Source organism: Vigna unguiculata, chromosome 6, assembly GCF_004118075.2.
Source record: "Vigna unguiculata cultivar IT97K-499-35 chromosome 6, ASM411807v1, whole genome shotgun sequence".
NCBI classification, from domain to species: Eukaryota; Viridiplantae; Streptophyta; class Magnoliopsida; order Fabales; family Fabaceae; genus Vigna; species Vigna unguiculata.
Window position 1 is genome coordinate 29,843,973 of NC_040284.1, and position 21,467 is coordinate 29,865,439.

At 32.6% G+C, this 21,467-nt stretch overlaps 3 protein-coding genes across 3 annotated transcripts; 1 reads left to right on the top strand and 2 right to left on the bottom strand.

Annotated features, from left to right (window-relative positions):
* Positions 1-5,796: 5,796 nt before the first annotated feature.
* LOC114188006 (cullin-4) lies at positions 5,797-14,774 on the top strand. The gene is made up of 17 exons (XM_028076481.1): positions 5,797-6,139; positions 7,042-7,157; positions 7,257-7,603; positions 8,475-8,655; positions 8,846-8,968; positions 9,056-9,343; positions 10,699-10,824; positions 10,977-11,078; positions 11,173-11,226; positions 12,941-13,047; positions 13,140-13,200; positions 13,302-13,433; positions 13,548-13,685; positions 13,792-13,872; positions 13,998-14,078; positions 14,200-14,280; positions 14,376-14,774. Exons 1-17 carry the CDS (start codon positions 5,908-5,910, stop codon positions 14,487-14,489), a joined length of 2,364 nt encoding a protein of 787 aa, XP_027932282.1. The 5' UTR covers positions 5,797-5,907; the 3' UTR covers positions 14,490-14,774.
* A 1,319-nt stretch (positions 14,775-16,093) lies between these two features.
* Positions 16,094-16,721, bottom strand: LOC114186905 (outer envelope membrane protein 7). Its single transcript, XM_028074976.1, has one exon. The coding sequence runs from the start codon at positions 16,622-16,624 to the stop codon at positions 16,379-16,381; it is 246 nt and encodes an 81-aa protein (XP_027930777.1). The 5' UTR covers positions 16,625-16,721; the 3' UTR covers positions 16,094-16,378.
* A 1,102-nt stretch (positions 16,722-17,823) lies between these two features.
* On the bottom strand, positions 17,824-20,467 carry LOC114186903 (F-box/kelch-repeat protein At1g30090). Its single transcript, XM_028074975.1, has one exon. The coding sequence runs from the start codon at positions 19,267-19,269 to the stop codon at positions 18,052-18,054; it is 1,218 nt and encodes a 405-aa protein (XP_027930776.1). The 5' UTR covers positions 19,270-20,467; the 3' UTR covers positions 17,824-18,051.
* Positions 20,468-21,467: the final 1,000 nt, after the last annotated feature.

A 21,467-nucleotide genomic window follows, 5' to 3' on the forward strand; every position in this document is an offset into this window, starting at 1 on the left:
CCAAACCAAACCATATCGGACCGGACCAAACCGAACTGAACCGAATCAAAACGAACTGAATTGAACCTAACCAAATTGAACCGAACTAACTGAAATACTCTTTAGTTGTGCTAAATTTTAAAACACTTTCAAAAAAATAGGAAAAAATATAAAGAAACATTTTACACTTTCATAATTAATTAATATAGAACAAAATGAGAGTCGCTTTGTAATATGCGTAAAAAATGTCACACCCAAAAGTTTTTTCAACACCTACACCACAATCGTGAGGTCCCTTTTAAACAATTGAAACATAATGTTTTTCCCCAAATTAAATATAGCAAGTGTATAAACAATAACATAAACAAAGAGTATATGTTCAACAAAAAGAACATTCAAAGGACAATCTTGAATTGGTTTGTACTCACCTTTCACACAAATAACTATTTTGTCAAAGTGGAGAACATAGAGTTTCGAAATTAGTAAAAGCCTAAATACTTAAGAAAAATATTATATGACGATGAAAAAAAAAAAGGTGAAATGGGAGTAGTGAAGCATTGAGTATAGAAAAATGTGAAGAATGCAAAAGACATATAAGAGAATGATAAAATGTTAGTTAGGATTTTAGGTTCAAAAAAAGACATACCAGTTGGGTGGGGTTCGAGGTGTTAGAATTGCAGTGAAGGTGGTAAGGTGGGACGGCGAGAGCAAGGCGACATGGCCTTATATAGTAATGACGGGGCTGAGAAGCTTATGATCATTGTCTCAATGGTGATCATTGAATTAAAAAATGGAGCGTGGGCGTTGTTTATGATATGAGGCCTTTGAAGAAAAAGGAGAAAATAAAATACATAATTCAATTAGTGAGCAGTTAACCGATAGAAGTTGAGTTTTTTAAAAGTAAACAATGAAAAAATATCGTTTAATTTTTATTAATTTTCTTGCTTTAATATTTAATTTTTATTATAAATAGTTTAGTTTTTTTTGTTACTTAAATATAATACAAATAATAGTAGTTAGATTAATTTTGTTAATCCCTAAAAGATAAAATAATTTTATAAGAATGAAATATTCTAAAATATAAAGAGAAAATAGAAGAAACAAAAAATCATAACAAAAAAATAACAAAAATAAGGTACACCTAAAGGAAGATATCAAAGGTATAGATGAGACTTATCTTTATTATATTGGTCAAGTCAATTTTATCATTTTTTTTAGAACAAAGAATACTTCCTTTTAATATTGTTTATTTATTTATTTTTAATTCCTTTATTATTTTTTAACCTTTCATTACTTTTCGTTTTATTTCAAAATGTTCAAATTGAACTTTTTATCGTCTTTATTTATCTTAATAATTCTTTTTAAGGATACATTTTTATATGATTGGGTTTACACATAATTTCATGCTATAATAAAAGTAATCAAGTCTATTATTGTTTCGAGATATTAATTTATCCCAATGTAGATGTTAATTTTTTTCTAAAATAACTACAAATCTCTTCTACAGTGGCAAAATATTAAGGGTAAAGATCTAAAATTTTTAAACCATTTTGAAAATTTCATTTAACAACTAGATAATCAAATCAAAGACGTGAAGAAGCACATGACAAAGATTTTTTTTTTCAGCAAACACATGACAATGTAAATGCAATAAGTATGAAGGAAGGAAATCTCTAATACATTTAAAGGTTAATCAACAAGTAATTATAAAATATTTACAAGAAGAAATAAAAAATACATTTTCTAATGTATTAATGGAAAATACTTTTTTTTTGCGCTCTTATGATTTCTAACAATAATAACATGTTTCAAAACAACCTTTTACCCTTCCTAAAGGGACTTCAAGATTACCTGTTGAACAAGATTTTTGGGACAAACTTTATGAAATTTTAAGAACATGATTTCCAAAATAGGGTTTTTGAAAAAAAAAAATTGAAATATAATTTCTAAAACATATGAAATTGATTTTGTAAAGAGCTTTCTAGACTAGAATTTTCAAAATAAGCTTTCCAGAACATATGTAATACTTTTTTAGATAAACTTTTTAGAACAAACTTTTCAAAACTTATAAGATGCAGTCTATAATAGGATTTCAAGAACAAGATTTTCGAAACAAATTATTCATAACGAGTTTTCTTGAACAAGCTTCCCACAAATTATCATCAATTTACACTCTCTCTTATTGCGTTCTCTCAAAAGGATTGCAACAACGGTGGAGAACGGAGGTGTAGTGACAATGGCGACGGATGCGGAGGCACGATAGCTGCAATGGCATGTCTCAACGATGAAAGATATTTTAATATTTTTGCTTTTAGCATGGGAGTTAAACTTAACTCAAATTTCTATAAAATATTAAAAAAAATGTAAACACACATACGCGACAACGTCTGTGTGTATGCATTTTTTAGATATGAATGATAATATGTTAATATTGTTAATATGTGATAATAATGTAATGTTATTAAGTTAATATATAAAATAAATTTATATTTATTAAAAATAAAGTGAAATGAATAGTAAATTAATTGTTGATGAATAAAAAAAGAAGAAAAAAAGATAAACAATTTTATAGAAATTAAGTAAAAATAGCCATTAATTTTAAAAAATTTAATAAATAATTATATTGTAAAAAACAAAATTGATATTATGAAATGTGGAAACAAAAGAGAGAATCTCTTATATATTGTTATAGATTATATTTATTTTTTACTTTTTAATTTATATTTTTTAATTAGTTAATGTTTTATAATTAGATAGATTAAAATAATTATTATTTTTATGTATTAAATTATTTTATTATAATTAATAAATAAAATTTAATTTATAAAAGTTAGTTATCTAAGTTATAATATTATTATATAATTGTGTCTTTTAAATCAATATTTTTTATTTTGATTTTTAATTTAAATGAAACTGGCTAGTGGACCATACGCTAATACAGCCCAACCCATCAGATGTACGTTTGAAACTTATTGATATATAATATGATGTAGAATCATTGTATCACATTAGTTTAACAATTAATTTTATGTAGCATCACATTAATTTTTAATTGAATTTAAAATGTAATATACGTTGATTATACGAAATATCTTTATGGTTCCTCTCATACATACCACAGGATTAGTTGCGTATCAGCATTATATAAGAAGACTACAAGAAGCAATGTAAAAAAGTGTTTCAAAAATTATAAAATTGTACTAGGGATCATAAATAAATTAATTCTTAATTATATACTTTTTAAATTTTTAGTTGGCGAATTAATGTCTCTATACATTGATTATTGTCTTTATATACTAAATTACTATGTTACAATCAGTTAACAATCGAGAGATTTAATTTGTAAATGTTAATTATTTATGTTCAAATATTTTTACATATTATTATTGTTTAGATAGCATGATATAAAAAATAATCTTGTAAATATTTTTTTAATGTAATAATAACAATTAGACAGATTAACATTTCCATTCTCATGTAATGTTAAAAGCATCGACGCAACTTGATAAATTTTATATTGATATTACATCAATTTTTAATTGAATTGATATGGTAAAGTACATTGATTACAGGAATAATCATTGTGGTTATTTTCGTATATACACCACATTATTATTTTTATAATGACCATTACATGAGGATATTAAATCACTTCAAATAATAAAAAAAAAAAACTACCGTAACAAAATTGTTTTGAAAAGTATGCAAATGTTACCCGGAATGACAGTGATAAAAGAATTCGTTTCTGTGGGTCTATCTGTCTTAATTTTGTGTAAGTAATATTTTATTTTTCAAACAAGGTATATGGATTAGGATAAATGTATAATATTTGCTCAATTTTTATTCTCGTGTTGACGTTTTAAATTACTATAATACTTTATTAAATTATATATATATATATATATATATATATATATATATATATTTATATCACATTCAATATTTCTAACAATCTTGTATCATTTAAAAGTTAAAATCAAAGACTGTTTAAATATTTCTTTTTCATCTTTTCATATTTCTTTTAAAAATAAAATCGTAATGAAATCATATTTTAAAAAGTACAATATCTCACATGTAAGTAAGGTGATTAATTTTAAAGAGGATAGTAATAATTTGCATATAATTTAAAAAGCTCTTGTATATCTGTTTTTCATTCAATATTTTCATTTGTTTAATTTGTTGAATATGACAAAGTTTTATTAGATTTGAAAAGTCTTTCCCCTTTTATCATAACTTGATTATTTATTCTCAATTTTAATATTTGATTCATTGTTATTCTTTAGCACGAGAATGTCTTATCTTATCTCCAAGTACTATTACCCTTAATTTATTGAATAACATAAAAGTCATATTATCCCCTTTGTTATTTTCAACTATTATTTTTATTTCATTTAAACCATCTTTGTTTCCGTAGAGTTCTGCGCTCATACTCTTTCTAAGTGTTCAATTTATTTAATATTCAAAAAGTTTATCCAAAGTTTCAGGATAATTTCTCTCCTATCACAACTTTAATTACAAGTTTATTTTAATTAAATTTTATTAAAATAATGCATTGTATTCTAAAAAAATACAATCCTCAATTTCATGAAATAAATTTTTTCTATATTATTTTAATTTGCAATAATTCATCTTGAAATTAATCTGTTCCTTGATATAATTATTATTGTTTTATTATATGTAATTTGTTTATATTTTATAAAATGTAATGACTTTAATTGTTTCGTAATTATCTCGTTATCATTGTAATTTGGATAAATATATTCAATTTAATATAATCTAATAATTGTTTCTTATTACTCGTTTTTATAAACACGTTTAAAATGATGAAAAATACATTTCTAAATTTTAATTTTTTCTGACGTGTGTATATTATAATTTTAACGAGGGTAATAGAAATAATAGTGTGATGATAAAGTTTATCTCATTCAATATTGAATACAAATATAGGAATGATGATGATTTTTTATGGTATAATGTGTTAATGTTCCCCCACCCTCACATATCCTAAAAATAAACACCTAATATTATGTATATACTTTTATTTTCAAAATTAATACTTTCCAAACATTTTTCCTTCTTCTATTCTTAAAGAAATTTCGAAAAAATACTTTTATAATATTTTTAATAATGGAAAACCAAAACACATGAAAGCAAGTACTTAGGATCAATCCCCTTCATTTTTCTAAAAATAAAGAAGCAAGAATAAGTTTCCAAACAATTTTTTATAATTATAAGAAGAGTCAAACAAAAACTTTTTCCCTTATTACTACTTAACACTTTAACGATATTATAAAACAATAATTGAGATTTATTAAGTAATAAACAAGAATATTAAACATGTGTAACTCCTAATAAATCTGGCCAATAATAACCATATGTCCAAAATAACAAGTTAAAAGACTATGTCACTATCATTTTTCTTCCAAAAAAAAAAATCTTAAAATTTGCAAGTAAACTCTTTTATCTCCATACTCGAAATCCACACAATCAAAAGACTAAAAGTAAGTTTATCCTTAACTCTTAAAAATATTTATGAACTACTTTGTTTAAAGAAATATTATTTTTTTAAATCGCGTAGGAAAAAATGAATTTTCCCCTAAAAAAAACTAGGTTCATTAAAATAGAGAAGAACTAGGTATGGTTCATTATAACATTAATTTCAATTTTCTTCTCCAAATTATTAAACAAGTACAATAAACAAAAAAGAAGATTAAAATATGACCTAATGGAAAAATGAAAAAAGGATATGCGTTGTGTGTAACCTATGGTATGAGAGAAGGCAAGCGAAGCTTTTAGCTTGGTGCGTATTTGTTTGTTTATTTCCCTTTCCCTTCCTCTCCTCTATAGTTTGGGTGACAACACAAACACAAACAAACACAATGGTGTGTTGATCACTCTCTCTCTTCTCTCTTCCTCTCTCTCCATTTGATGTCTCTCCCCACCAAACGGTCGGGCACCGCTGGTTCCTCCCCGTCGCCGCCACCCCCTATGAAAAAGGCCAAGTCGCTCCTCCTCCGCGCCCCCTCCGACGACGCCGTTTTGGACTCTTCCCCCATGCCTCTCGACGACGATCTCCCCAATGCCCGCGCCGCCAATCTTTCCCGCAAGAAAGCCACCCCACCCCAGCCCGCCAAGAAGCTCCTCATCAAGCTCCACAAAGGTCCGATTCATTCCACTTCGTTTTTAACCCTTCCCCCCTCTTATCTCGAGGGTTTTTCTCTCTCTCCGATTCCCCAATAACGCCCCTTTTCCTCTTCTCCAATTCTTCCTCGCTTAATTTCTGTTACTTAATTTTAGGTATTTGCACTTAATTGTTGCTTTTGATCTGTAATTGTTCCCAAAGATTCTACCTTCGTTCTGTTCCAGCTTTCATTTGTGCTTCTATTTAGCTTCCTCTTGCTTTCTACTAGCTTTATGTCGTTGGGTTGGAGTCTAGAGTGCCGTAGATTAGTAACTTAGCGAGTCTGAGTGCGGAAGTAAAAACAGTTCCAGTTCTTATAGTTCTTATGGTAAGATAATGGTAAGATAATGACCTTGTGCCGATGATTTTCTCATTATACAGGAGGAGACAGGAGACTGAACTTAAACTTATGCACTTCTTCTTTGTGTGTTTGTGAAAAATTAGACAAGAAACTCTAATCAATATTTTTGTATTTATTCTGTGTAAGGTAAGAAATTACAAGGATATGGAGATAATAGTGTTCCATTGTCTGACATGTCCTAGGTAGTGGGTTTGATTTTATGTTGATGATATCCATTGTCTTCTTCTGACATTTCCAAGATAATGATGTAGGTAGGTCGCGATACCAACCCTGTTAGACTCGAGTTATCTATGGGCACATTTCTATCTAGATTTAGTGTCTAAAACTCAAAGTTCCTCATGCTTGTCGTGTGAGTATGTTGGATAGGCCTGCTAAACATGGATTTGTTGTGTGTTTGTTTTCCCTATTTAGAGTTTATTTCTATCTTCATCCTATTGTGGTATATATAAATAATATCTAATTTTTAACTCAAGAATAAGAGGGCTTCTAAATTTTTATTTAATCTTTTCCGTTTTTTTAGCTAAGCCAACTTTGCCCACGAACTTTGAAGAGGATACATGGGCAAAACTAAAGTCTGCAATTTGTGCTATATTTTTGAAGCAACCTAACTCATGTGACTTAGAGAAGCTTTATCAGGTAATAATGGAATTTTCAAATTATTATTTTTATTATTATTGCTATCAGGCAACAATTGGTATTTAATGTGAACTTTATAATCCTTTACAATCTCTGTAGGCGGTGAATGATCTCTGCCTCTACAAGATGGGTGGAAATCTTTATCAAAGAATAGAGAAGGAGTGTGAATCACACATATCTGCAGCATTGCAGTCTTTGGTTGGCCAGAGCCCAGATTTGGTTGTTTTCCTCTCTCTAGTTGAGAGATGTTGGCAGGATCTTTGTGACCAAATGTTGATGATTCGTGGTATAGCCTTGTATCTAGACAGGACCTATGTGAAACAAACGGCAAATGTACGGTCATTATGGGACATGGGCTTACAACTTTTCCGCAAACATCTTTCATTGTCTCCTGAAGTAGAACACAAAACTGTTACTGGTCTTCTTCGAATGATTGAAAGTGAAAGGTTAGTCCTTTTTGGCAATCTCAATATTTGTAAAGACTGGAAAACTGTCAAATACATGCTACCTGTTGTTTAAATGATCCATACTTCTATCCATGTAAGCATGGGTGAGCTGCGATAAAGAGTTTCTTGGCTCTTCTCTTTGGTTTTATTTTATGTTTTAATCTTTGTGCCTCCATTCCTTTAATTTTTTGTATTTAATGAAATGCATACATGCTGAATATACTTGCCAATAGAAATATCATTGATTACAAAATATCAATTTCCAAACTGCAATTACTAATTTGAGTTCCATTTAAATTCAGGACTACATTCCTCTGACCTTATCTTTCTTAAGAATTGTTCTTTTGATTAATGAGGAAGAATATTAATCAGGCATGTTTTGCTTGTGGAATTGGATATTCAAACCTGCATATAGTTTCAGGGGAGTGGGCATTAATTTTCAGGTTAGCAAAATGACCTATGATGGCTGCTTTTTAATCCCTGAAAGTGAGTGATAATCACTTGCGCATGAACGGTTAGGATTGGAGACATCTAGAGGGGTTTAAATGAGATCCTTAGTTGTTATCGATGAGTTTATCACATAAGACATTTTTTTATGACCACAAATTTTCTACTGACCTATGTAATCACTTCAATTGGGCATCTCATTAGAATGTATTGGAATGTCAACTGTTATTTTTTGTATTTAAATCTGTTGCAACTTTTGTATACGAAATATGCAAAGGGTTGGGTTTTTTAACATATTAGATTCATTGCATAAAATATGAGGCTTCATTTTCTTATTATAATTATACTTTCTCATTCAGTTTAGGAAAGTTAGCTGTAAGATCCTTTTGTGTCATGAGTTACATATTTTTTCTGGTCTCCTCAGAAAAGGTGAAGCAGTGGATAGAACCCTTCTAAACCATCTTTTGAAGATGTTTACTGCCCTGGGAATTTATGCAGAAAGCTTTGAGAAGCCATTCCTTGAATGCACATCTGAATTTTATGCTGCTGAAGGTGTGAAATACATGCAGCAATCAGATGTTCCAGATTATTTGAAGCATGTGGAGGTGTTTTCTTTTCCATAGCCCATTGTATTATTTTATTGGCTTTAGTTATTTACGTAATTCTTTAATAAATGGATTATGTCATTCAATATCAGAGTATTATCTGCTAATGAAAGTTATCTTTTTTGTCAATTCTTCCCTTGTCCATGTTGTGTACTTACTGCATGGGTGTTTTTGGGTGCTCCTTTTGCAGATAAGATTGCAAGAAGAACATGAAAGATGCTTGATCTACTTGGATGCAAGTACTAGGAAGCCATTGATAGCAACAGCAGAAAAACAACTTCTTGAACGTCATATACCTGCCATCCTTGATAAGGTTTTGATCACGTCAACTACTAGATTTTGAGCTGGTAATTTTTGTTTTCTTTTTCATTGCTTAAATCTTATTTTGTGTGTTATTTAGGGCTTCGCAATGCTTATGGATGGGAATCGTATTGAAGACCTTCAGAGAATGTATTCACTCTTTTTAAGGGTCAATGCCCTTGAGTCACTGAGGCAGGCAATTAGTTCATACATCAGGAGAACTGGTCAGGGCATTGTTTTGGACGAGGAGAAAGATAAAGATATGGTTTCATCCCTTTTGGAATTTAAGGCTTCTCTTGACACAACATGGGAAGAAAGCTTTTCCAAGAATGAAGCATTCTGTAACACCATCAAAGATTCATTTGAGCATCTCATCAATCTTCGTCAGGTACTTCTCATTTTATTGTGTTAGTTTCGATTTAATAAATATCCCAAGATAGAAATCCCCAGCCAATCTTCTGGAAATTTCTCAACCTAATATGGGCATAAATAAGACATCTTATCTACTATATGATTATGTGTAAGTGATTGACAATCCTATTCGTGCAAACATACTGTCCGTAAAAGATAGTTGAGTTACTTGATTTTTCTGTTTTTTTTTTTTTTAAATTATTCAAAGCTGATTTTTCTGTTACAACAATTGCCTCATGCATGGTAGTTGTTGCACTCTATGCTCACCTCCTGGAGTAAACTCTCCAAATGGGTGGTTTGTTTGGACTTGTATTCTCTTGTTGTCTTTCATTTTCTGCCATGTCCCTTACATTGCAAAATAAATGAAGTATGACTTCTGAACTGTATATTGGATGAAACATACCAAGATAGAGAGAGGTATGTTAGGTCTATGAATCTGGAACATTTCAGTGTACTGTCTCAGAAAAGAGATGAACGTGACTTGTACGGATCTCCTAGAAAAGGATGTAGTGGCATAAGGATGCCTAAATTAAGTGCCCCCAGGGCTCCCGTCAATTTAGCCCTTGGCCTTGGTTAGTAGGGGTGTTAGCAGAAAGGCCAAAGATGGGAATTCTTTAATGTCTTTGCTAGCTTACCATTTTCTGAGGAAACAGCAAAAATAAATAAAGAACACCCGCATTGAATAAAGCATGTCTTCCCATTATCTTATCCTTAAAAAATTATTAGGAGAGTGCTATTTCATAGTGCGGATCATACTGTATATTCATAATTCTATAACTAATGGCTTCTAGTGTAACATTCATGTACATAATGCTTTTCATAGTCATGTAAACCACCACAGCCTAGGTAACCATTATTACTGTATTAATTCCTTGAATATATTATATATATAACGCTAAGAAAATTCATTGTGTTATTTGTTTCTCACCCTGCGGCTAGCTCGAAAGTCTAAATGGTTTTTGCATATCTGTTACCTCGTGGTCTAAACTTCCATAGTCCAATTTTGGCCATTCCCATTCTTGTGATTGAGTATCTGTGCAAGCTGTTGGTTAACCATACTATCTTTTGTCCACTAGAGTGCTTGTGAAGATGTGCTTTCCACTTTTAGGCTTAGGTCTTTATTTTTTACATTTGTGTGGGATTTATTTTACGTGTGATTTACATTTGTGCAAGCTGTTGATTAATCATACTATCTTTTGTCCATTAGATGGCTTGTGAAGATGTGCTTTCCACTTTTAGGCTTAGGTCTTTATTTTTTACATTTGTGTGGGATTTGTTTTACGTGTGATTTGCAATCAACTAACTGCTTTCCTATTTTTTTTCCCTCGCCAGAACCGGCCTGCAGAGTTGATTGCCAAGTTTTTGGATGAGAAACTTCGTGCAGGTAACAAGGGAACTTCAGAAGAAGAGTTAGAGGGCACACTTGATAAAGTCCTGGTTTTATTCAGGTTCATACAGGTATGTTTGATGTTTCATTGGTGTAGTAGCTAACAATTACACCTTATTCCCTGTATTCTTTTGTTTCTGGTCATCATGCTATCATACACTTCTACTGATCTTTCTCTTCCATACTGATATTGGCAAGATTACTTGACATTTTGTTGTTAAAGGGCAAGGATGTGTTTGAGGCATTTTATAAGAAAGATCTTGCAAAAAGACTGCTTTTAGGAAAAAGTGCTTCTATTGATGCTGAGAAATCGATGATCTCCAAGGTTAGGGATTTTCATTCTTTTTTAATTTCTGAAATAATCAAATGGTTTCTCATACAAGTTTTAGTAATATCAGCAGTTTTCTTTTGTAATACAGTTGAAGACCGAGTGTGGCAGCCAGTTCACTAACAAACTAGAAGGGATGTTTAAGGTACAAATCTTTGAATTATGCCTAATTTTTTTCCTTTTATCTTTCTCTTTGAATTAGCCAGTTCAATGGGAATTTGAATGTGGTTAGGATTTTTTTGGTTCCATTTAAGATTCAACAGTATGGTTTTCAATTTGTAAATTCCTTTTTAATCTTATGAAATTGTTGATTATTGTTAAATTATAGGAAAAAGAGAGACATTGAGCTGAAACCGTGTGTTTGTGAGACAATATGAGTGCTTTATTTATATTGAGATAACGGAATCAATATAATTAGTAGAAGAAATTTGTTATCTTCTAATAAGGAAGATAGGATGCAATAATATGTAAATTCAGGCATACTAGATCTGGGCCCTAAGAGATTTTGTCATGATATCTGCAAGTTGATTATTTTATTTTTAAGACTTAGTAATGATTTCTTTGGGCAGAATCTTCTCATGAACTTAGTAACAGTTAATTGCTATGTTTGGTTCTTTTGTGAGATATTAGACTAGATGCAATGTGAAGGGTTGCCTGATTATCGTAATACAAATTCATTTATTGAATGTTATAAAACTTCTTTTTAAAGTAGTCCGAGCAAGTCTGCATGGAACTGGCCTAGCCCTATATTACGGGCTAGATCAAGCAACATTCTTGTTTAACTTTCCTGTGAGAGAATATCCACCAATGGACACAGTCTCCCATATCAGAGTGTATATCAATAATCTATGTAAGACCATTTCCAATCTGCATCACAGTACCCAGTTATCTTCATCTACAGTCCTTGTGAAGTAGCCTTTTTGATGTAACTGAGATACAATCACTGCATCCTGGGGATTGCATAAATTGATTCTCTACAACTACACAAGAAATTTCAGGTCTAATGATTATAAGATGAGTTTTTCAGCCAGTCTTCGATTTTTTTTTTGAACTGAATGTGGTTCTCCTTATCTGGGTAACAACTATTATCAAGATCTGTGGGACTACAATGGGTCTATATCTGACGTACTCATGTTTCCTTCAAAATGTCTACTGCGCACTTTCTTTGGGGAATTGCTATACCACTCTTTGATTGAGTAATTTAAATACCAAGAAGGTAATTTAGATTGCCAAGATCTCTTGTTTGGAGGTGGTTAGACAAAGCAACTTTCAATTGAGAAATTATTGCAAAATAATTTCCTGGGATGATTATCATCAACATAGGCAATCAAACAAACATTTCCAAACCAAGCTAGACTCTCTTTGAGCTAGAAACCCGAGAGGCTGCTACATATTCTAACCCCCTTGATAACCAGAGGAGGCACACCAACCAGTAACAATAATAGTGGTGTAAACAGTACAAAAAGCTTGAATCAGTGGCTTATAGCGGATGCTGGGGCCTTCAGGACTTGGGTGAGTATGCATTGTGGCATTGCACAGCTCTGGGAAATTGAGCAGGATCGAACCTGCAGTGTTACAAAGTTAAAGACTGTGGTGAAATGCTCGAATAAAGAAGCACCTTGTAGATTGTGTATTTATGCACATTCTAGAGTTGATTAAAATTAAAATCTTTACGTATATCAAAAACTATAACTGATACATGAATCTGAACAATCCTGTATCTTCAACAATAAAAGCTAATTACTAATGATCATATAGTTTTGTACAACTACTTTACGATGATCTCACAAACTTCATGCATTAATATAGCTTTACTATCCCTTGATTTTTATAACTTATGTTTTTTTTTTCTGATTCAGGACATTGAATTATCGAAAGAAATAAATGAGTCCTTTAAACAGTCATCTCAGGCTAGGACAAAACTCCCATCAGGGATTGAAATGAGTGTTCACGTCTTGACAACTGGGTAAACTGTGTTTTCCCTTTCTTTTTTATTGATAATTTTTATGTGCCTCTGTTTTTTCTGTGAATCTAATTGGAATAATTGGATGGGTGTAGGTACTGGCCAACATATCCACCCATGGATGTTAGACTTCCTCATGAATTGAACGTTTACCAGGTTGAGCACACACCATAAATGTTCTTTCAACTGTTGGCGTTGTTGATACTTTAAGTGACTTCCTTGACACGGTCCTTTCCTTTCCATTATTCTTTCTTCAGGATATTTTCAAAGAGTTCTATCTAAGCAAGTACAGTGGAAGACGTCTGATGTGGCAAAATTCATTAGGTCACTGTGTCTTAAAGGCAGAGTTTCCTAAAGGGAAAAAAGAGCTGGCTGTTTCCCTATTTCAGGTTTGCATCTTGAAAACCGTTACTTTATTTTTTATGTTTTCATTTTTATTCAAGTCTATCTTATGTTGTACACATTTTTCTGTTATTAATTCTGTATGTCTGATTGTGTTTCAGACTGTTGTTCTGATGTTATTCAATGATGCTGAGAAACTAAGTTTTCAAGATATCAAGGACTCTACTGGTATTGAAGACAAGGAACTGAGGAGGACTCTGCAATCACTTGCCTGTGGAAAAGTTCGTGTCCTACAAAAGGTGTGCTTGTAATCATTTGCAGAACAATCAGTTTAGGATTTTGTTTATACAGTTATATGTTCTCCTTAATTTCTAATTGTGATTCCTTTTGTTGAACATGCAACAGTTGCCTAAGGGTAGAGATGTGGAGGATGATGACTCATTTGTTTTTAATGATGGATTTACGGCTCCTCTGTACCGTATAAAGGTACCATACCCAATACTTAGGAGCATTAATTAGGGATCAGATTAAGTGAATCTCAAACTATCATTTACCTCTAACTAATGATTATGAAATCCTTTTCCTAACTAATATGGTGTTGGGGAGTGCAGGTGAATGCAATTCAGTTGAAGGAGACAGTCGAGGAGAACACAAGCACCACTGAAAGAGTTTTCCAGGACCGTCAGTATCAGGTCAATTTTCTTTTCTGAAAAAGCCCTTAAATCCATAAGAATCTCAAATGCGTGGTCGTACTAGAAATGTAATGATAATTACAATGTAACATATTTTCGTTGCTGGCACGGTTCACTGCAGGTTGATGCTGCTATTGTGAGGATAATGAAGACTAGGAAAGTGCTCAGTCATACCCTTCTTATCACCGAACTCTTCCAACAGGTGACCACATTACCTTTCTGACTGTTTTATACCTGATTGTTATAATTAATACTGATTTGAGAAAAAGTGATTTTATTTATTTATTGTATGAACAGCTAAAATTTCCAATAAAACCAGCGGACTTGAAGAAAAGGATCGAAAGCCTGATTGACAGGGAGTATCTGGAGAGGGACAAGAACAACCCTCAAATATACAATTATCTGGCATAGTTTATTTTACTTCATTTCACATTTTAAAGTTTCTTTTGTTTAATGACGTGGGTAAAGCTCGATGTTTACTCCTTTGTCATATATGTACAGTAACAACGGATTCTCCCCACTCCTCTATTTTTCTTTCCCTTCATTTATGGACAACTGTACTTTCATTGTAAAGCATATTCTGCCCTTTGAATTTCTTTTCATTTAGATAAAAATTTCAAAATTGTTCCAGCAAATGATAGAGAAATTCAAAATGAATTGGTTATTAACAAGCATATTCATCATTTTTCCCCGCCACATTGCTCTCTTTCCTCTTACACCTCTAACACTGTGATAGATCTTTTGTTGCTCTAGAAGTTTAAGAATTGAAAAAAAAGGTTTAAATGTAATTAGATGTCGAGAATATTTTGAACAACCATAAGGTACTTTCTTTCCAACTATAACCGCATGCCAATATGTACACCCAATTATTTGCTCGCATGTGGCAGATTGGGCGGTTTTATTTATTTATTTATTTATTGTTGATATTTTTGTCACAAAAATATTGATGAAAACAATTATCAACAGCTTTTTCTTTTTCCCGTTGGATATTATTTTCTGAATTTTTATGTTTGATCTATAACTGTCCTTGCTTTTCGATTTCAGCTACTTTCTATTTATTTTGGAATTCTTCGGTTACTTCAGCTGACAATAGAATTGCTCAAGTTTAATTACTTGTTTGCTTCAAAACTTGATAAAGAAAATCAAATTACGATTCTAGAAAGTATATTTAGAATAAAAAATAATATATTGACGGTATAAGGTTTCCTTATATCATTATCTATTCAATTACAATGTTATCTTTTATAATTTTTTTACCTGTATTAGTTATTCCATTTTCTCATTAAAAGATTATTTCTAATTAACGGCGGTGAAAAAGATTTGTCTATTAAATCCTCTCGGGTTTCTGATCTACATATCTCAAGCTTTATGCCCATTTATATAATTGTTTTTGATGAAAATTTATGTACTTCGATTTTGTCAACTGAACCCGCACTCTTGAAACAGTATTTTTAAGTCACATTCTTTTTTCTCACTATGCCACAATTTATCTTGTATTATAAAATTTAATTTATTGTTTTATTTTAAAAAAAATCCTATTGCTTAATGTTAAATTAATTTAAACAATTCTAAATCGTGACAAAGTATGCTAGTTTAACCATATCTCTTATTTCATAAACTACATTTGAAAAATAATTAATTAATTTTAAAAAGTAGAATTTTAATACATTACATCAATTAATATGTTGTGCTTTGATTTAAGTAATTTATTTTTATAATTTTGTTCTCGATTTTATAAGCTTCATTTTCTAAAGCTGGATGGGATTAGTTGTATTATTGTATATTTTTCAGTTCAAACAATTTAAAGGATATCTGATACCTACTATAATAACTATGTCATCCACCTCTGACAATCTGAATATCATACAGTAATATCACCCTTACCAACCAAAACTATTGGGAAGGTTCATCTGTATCTATGCATTGGTATTAATATAATTTAACTCTGCTTTTTAAGATGCTTCTCACACTGAGATTATGTGACCGTTGAATTAAATAATTTTATAACCCAATCATTTGATTTCAATTCTCACCAATTCATCCCATTCCAATCCCTTTTAACAAACGTATGCAATTTACACGATCCAATACATTCCCAGCCACAACGCTTGAGGTAAATTACAACATCCACATTCTATTATTCAACAATATAAAACAGAGTTAATATCCCAAACCACTCTCAGACAAACAACACAGATCCACCCCAGATGAAAAAACCCAGTCTTTTCATTTACTGTTCTCAAAGAAGAAGAAAAAAACACTTTGGGTACAGATATTGAATACCAGACCCGTCACAAATTTCAAACGGCTTTGACGGCGGCGGAGGAAGCGATGGCGGCGGAGGAGGAGCTGTTGGAGACGGCGGGGGGATTGAGTGGGGCGCGGATGGCGTTGTCTTCATCGTCGTCGGGATCGTAATCTGGATTGAGACTTCGATCGATGGCTTCGCGACCCTTTTCAAGACAAGGTTTACACGCTATCTCTATTGTGATCCAACCCAAAATCACTCCCACCACTGCTATCACCGCGCTCGTTATCGCACCCATTCCCTTTCACTTTTCTTCTCAAACTTTTTTTGTTTTCACAGAGATTAACGATCATCGTCAACGTCCCAAATGAGACTCAACTACCAAGTAAGGCATAACTGTTCTGCGGGTTCTTATTGGGCTACCCATCGGCCCAATATGTTCCTTGTCTTCTTTAAGGGCATTTTGTTATTCCTGCACCCCAATAATTTCAACCTATACCCCCTTACGTTTTAAAATTCCCAATTTACCCTTTTGGAATTAAATTCATTAGACATTGACCCAATTGCCCACACTGTTCTGTGGCTATGGTAAACCTTCATTCTTCAACAATCCCAAAGAAAATTTCTTCAATAATCTTGGACTAATAAATACTCAAAAAATTACTAATTCCGTAGCCTATGATTTAAATTTAATCATTCGACAAAGCTTAAAAAGCTGCTTAGTCACTACTCTATGCAAAGAAAGCTTAAATGTTGCATTGGAAGAACGTTCATTGCATAGCATTAAGAATTTTCCCACCTAATTCAAATGAAGCTTTGCGTGCATCTCACTTACTAAAAATGTTCACACACTGGTCAACTTGCCTTGACCATTACAGCTGCACCACCACTCCTTCCACTTGCACACCATGTGGATTGGATTAACTTTCTCTTACATCGAACAAACGCCATCTCAAAATCAAGAATCATATTTTCCATCATTTGACAGTGACTACCATCAAGAGAAACGTGGTGATAAAGATAGACTTTGTCTTTTGGAACAGAGGATCGAAATGAAAAACTGAAATCTTCAGAAGTGGCAGAATGAGGAAATGTAACCACAGAGCACATACACAACGTTGGAACGAATACCAGAATTCATTTGAAAGTGACATCATATTTATAGACAAAACTGAAAGTTTTGAACTATGTCTAAGTTAAATAAAGAACCGGATTGACAGATGAAACTCTTTAAAAGTGTTAAATTGAGCTTATAAATAAGCAAATTTTATTTCAATTTATTTTCTTCTCCTATATACGTTTATGGTGAAATATTATAATACAGAGCCTCAGGATCCGCCACTTTGATTTTTAATGGTCAGGTGGAGCAACTGAAGCATTGACAAACAAAAAGGCTTTATACAAACAAGTATTATTCTGCTTCTGTCCTTTCAAAGATTGCATCTGATACGGTTTTGGAGACAAATAAAACTAGAACTTCTGATTCTGACAATGTAATGAAACCATAGAGACATCCACTAAGGAGAAAATATCAATGTAAAAATATTGATGTACAGTTAACACTGCCCAAGCAACCATAAGAAGATACTATCACTGATACAATTCAAAAACTGATTAAACTGTTCCTTTACATAGCTATTACAACTTTTAGACCTACAATAATTATAGTGGTAACATTTTTATTCATACAACATTCGTAGCATAATATTACAGGGTAATGAAAAACTAAGCAAACAGCACCTGAGAGCTTGAAGGAGTGAGATCAGACAAACATTCTGGCGCATCAATTACATTCCATCGAACACCAAAGTTCCACTGTTCCTTACAACTTTCTTTTGGTTTCAATTTAGAGATATGGCCAACAGCAACCAGAAGATTTCGACCCACAACATAAATATGACAATCACAAGCACTCACAGCAAAAGGCTTGCATATTTGCTCAGGCAGAGGAGGTCCTTCTATGGCTTCCCAGGAATCAGTTTGAGGTTCATATACCTTTAGCTTCATTCTTTCAAGCTCAGAAACAACAAACAAATGACCGTAAACAACGACACTGGAGCCAGTCCAGCCTTCTCTGAGTCCAACAGCCATATTCTCCCAGTTATTGGTTGTAGGATCATAGACCTGGCCTCTTGGAGAAACATAAAAAGGCCACAACCACCCTTCAGTGACAAGAAGTTTCCCATTGAGAACAGCAGCATCATAAGATGCCATATTTGTTCCCATGTTAGCAATAGGACGCCAACTCCCATTGAGAGGATCCAACACTTCAGCAGAATCTAGCTCATAAAGATCAGTACTATTTCCCCCAGCTGCATAAATCATTCCATCGATGACTCCACTAGCAAAAAAGGACCTAGCAGTGATCATTCTGTTCTTCACAGTCCACCTATTCTTCTGCATCTCATATTTCAACACCAAGTCAAGAGGGCAATCCACATCAGAAACCATGCCACCACAGACATACAGCGTGCCATCACGGGGGATCGAAACACACCTAAAACCATGAGGGCAGACCCTGTCTTTACAAGGCATTGCAGGGATAGTGTGCCAAGAAAAGTGTGTGAGGTCAAGGACCTGCCATTGGATCTTCCCAGTGCACTTGTGGTAGGCAAATACAAAAAGCCAAGGGTCTTTCAGACCAAATTGCTTCCTGTTGGTGAAAAACCTCTCTTTGTTACCAAGTAGCATATGCCACCTCTTGCAGACAGCTCTACAAGCTGAGTGACTCTGAACTGGAATCCGGAGAAGACAATTCAGAGCAACGTCATCAGGAAGGCTAGGAATTAAGGGTTCCTCTCTTAGAGAATGCTCTAACTCTGGTGATGGATTTGCCAAAGAAGATTGCACCGCCGCTAACCTAAACTTAGGAGATAATTTCATTTGAGGATCCCCTAGTTTGTGTACTGGTGACTGTTGAGAAGAAAATCTGACACGCTGCATCTTTAAATCTCAAATATTCAGCTATAAAACCCCTGTTAAATACTAAAACTTTTACCTTCTCTCTGATTACCAAACTTCCAGTTCCTGCTTTTTTGTATTCTAGAATGGGTTGGAACAATATCCAACCACACAGTGACACCCAATTTCAAACTGGAGGTTAAGAAGCTATTCCAATGTTACTTCAAGTGATTCCCTCATAGATTTTTGGGACAAATAAAAGGAATCCCCCAAATCAAATCCACAATAAAGAGAAGAAGCACCAATTCCTCCACCACAATGATCTAAAAGCTGATGTAGGATGCAAGTAAAACAAAATTCTCCTCCTTAAAATCTCCAACTTTATAAAAGTATTTCACACATCACAAATATGGAGACGTGCCCTCTTCATCTAAAGCCAACGCCTTTACCAAATGAGATTCATCAAGATTTTAACTTTAGCTAACCCCAAAATTCTTAACTTGCACCAGCCACAATTTTCCCTATTCAAGGCCCACCAGAAACAACACCTCAGAGACAGCAGATAAAAATCCCAACAATATACGAAATTCCAGAGCAGAAGGCCAGAAAAACAAAAAGCTAGCCAGCGATTACCCCTAAAATATCTTATTAAGATAAAGACAACCCCCAATTTATGAAGGTGGTAAGAAACACTGGAGCCCAAACAAACAAAGACAACACAACAAACAAGGGAAAAATGAAGTGGACAAAAAACAAAAACTTATAAGAGAGAATCAAGGAATTAGTAAAGAGGTTGGGGAGAAAGAGAAGATGAGATTGAGGAGCAGACTTTGCTTTTTAGCACAAGAATATAGGGATAAAGAGAAGAAGAGGATGACCCGTTCTTGATGATTGTTGTGATCAAAGAAAGATTTGATTATTGTGTGGCAAACATGACTCCAGTAGTGCAGATTCATGCAGACAAAACCACGCGCTTTTGGGGTCGTTGCTTTCACACGCCACACAAAAAATGCACAGCAACAACATGGAATGGCTGTAGTCACCACGCTCTACTGTTTCAGGGTTTTCCGAACCTTTTATTCTATTCATCACTGTCACTTGAGAAAAGCTAAACAGTGAGGACAGACAAAGATTAATCTCCACTCATCTAAACTTGAACTGCTACACGCGTTCATTGAAGGTAATCATGGATCTTATTTATGTCCATGCTCCAACTTTCTCACAATATATCAAACAAAATATAAAGCTTCCAAGCCAGTGTTCTTCTAGTCTTGTTAAGAAATTAATAACTACAATGTTTTAATCAAAAAGTTATAGTGGGTATGAATTGACAAATTAAATATTAAACTTCTTATAAAAAATATTCTCTTTCCGGAAAATAATTAATTGAGTTATCTTAAATTGGAAGAAATTAGGTTTAATTGGATAAAATTAAATACTACACTCATTTCTTTAATTTCTTAACTCACCAGATTTTCCAAACAACGATAATTAAATTATGTTCAATCGGAAGGTCTTTCTCAACTAATTACATTCTCAAGAGAGAGAATCAGTTTCTTTTCAAGTGGGCATGAAAGATTATTTTCGTCATGGTTGTTTAGACCTTTTACCTTATTAATCACATTATACAAATTTTATTTTTTATTTCAATTGTTATAGATAAAATTTTAAAATTAAAATAGCTTGTACACATGTTATTTTAGCAGCAATTTTAGGGATTTGCTTTTACTCTCAAGAAAGAGAACTTCTTTTAATTCATATTTTGTTATTGAATTGTATGACTATTTCAACATTAAATATTTCACATTATATAATTTTTTTAAAAATCTTTTAATTGGGCACTCATAAAAGACAAGATGTACCAAACATATCCCGTATGACATTTGTCTACCACGACACCACCCACTACTTCAATGCGTGTCGCTCCACCCAAACTCGCAACATCCTTGCTACTTCAATACTTTTGTTTTTTTCTAGATTAAAAGGTTGGCAACAAGTCATAAAATCTTTTATATTCAATATTCAATTAAAAGATCCATTAGTTACTAGACCAATTTCCACCATAAACCATATATTGCACTTTTTCATGTTGGCTATCGTCAAAAACTACTATTACCACTATTTTCGATATCATGTAGACGTTCTTCTTCGTTATCATTTCTTTTATCCCCACATCCATGGTTATCATTGTCGTTATTACTAACTCTTTCATCACTCGTCAAAGACCATCATCACCAATC

Excerpts from the sequence above, each read along its gene's own strand:
- LOC114188006 (XM_028076481.1), top strand. The coding sequence starts at position 5,908 with ATGTCTCTCCCCACCAAACGGTCGGGCACCGCTGGTTCCTCCCCGTCG. Across the intron at positions 14,079-14,199 it reads TCCAGGACCGTCAGTATCAG|GTTGATGCTGCTATTGTGAG; the intron begins GTCAATTTTCTT and ends GGTTCACTGCAG. Across the intron at positions 14,281-14,375 it reads TCACCGAACTCTTCCAACAG|CTAAAATTTCCAATAAAACC; the intron begins GTGACCACATTA and ends TTGTATGAACAG.
- LOC114186903 (XM_028074975.1), bottom strand. The coding sequence starts at position 19,269 with ATGCAGCGTGTCAGATTTTCTTCTCAACAGTCACCAGTACACAAACTA.
- LOC114186905 (XM_028074976.1), bottom strand. The coding sequence starts at position 16,624 with ATGGGTGCGATAACGAGCGCGGTGATAGCAGTGGTGGGAGTGATTTTG.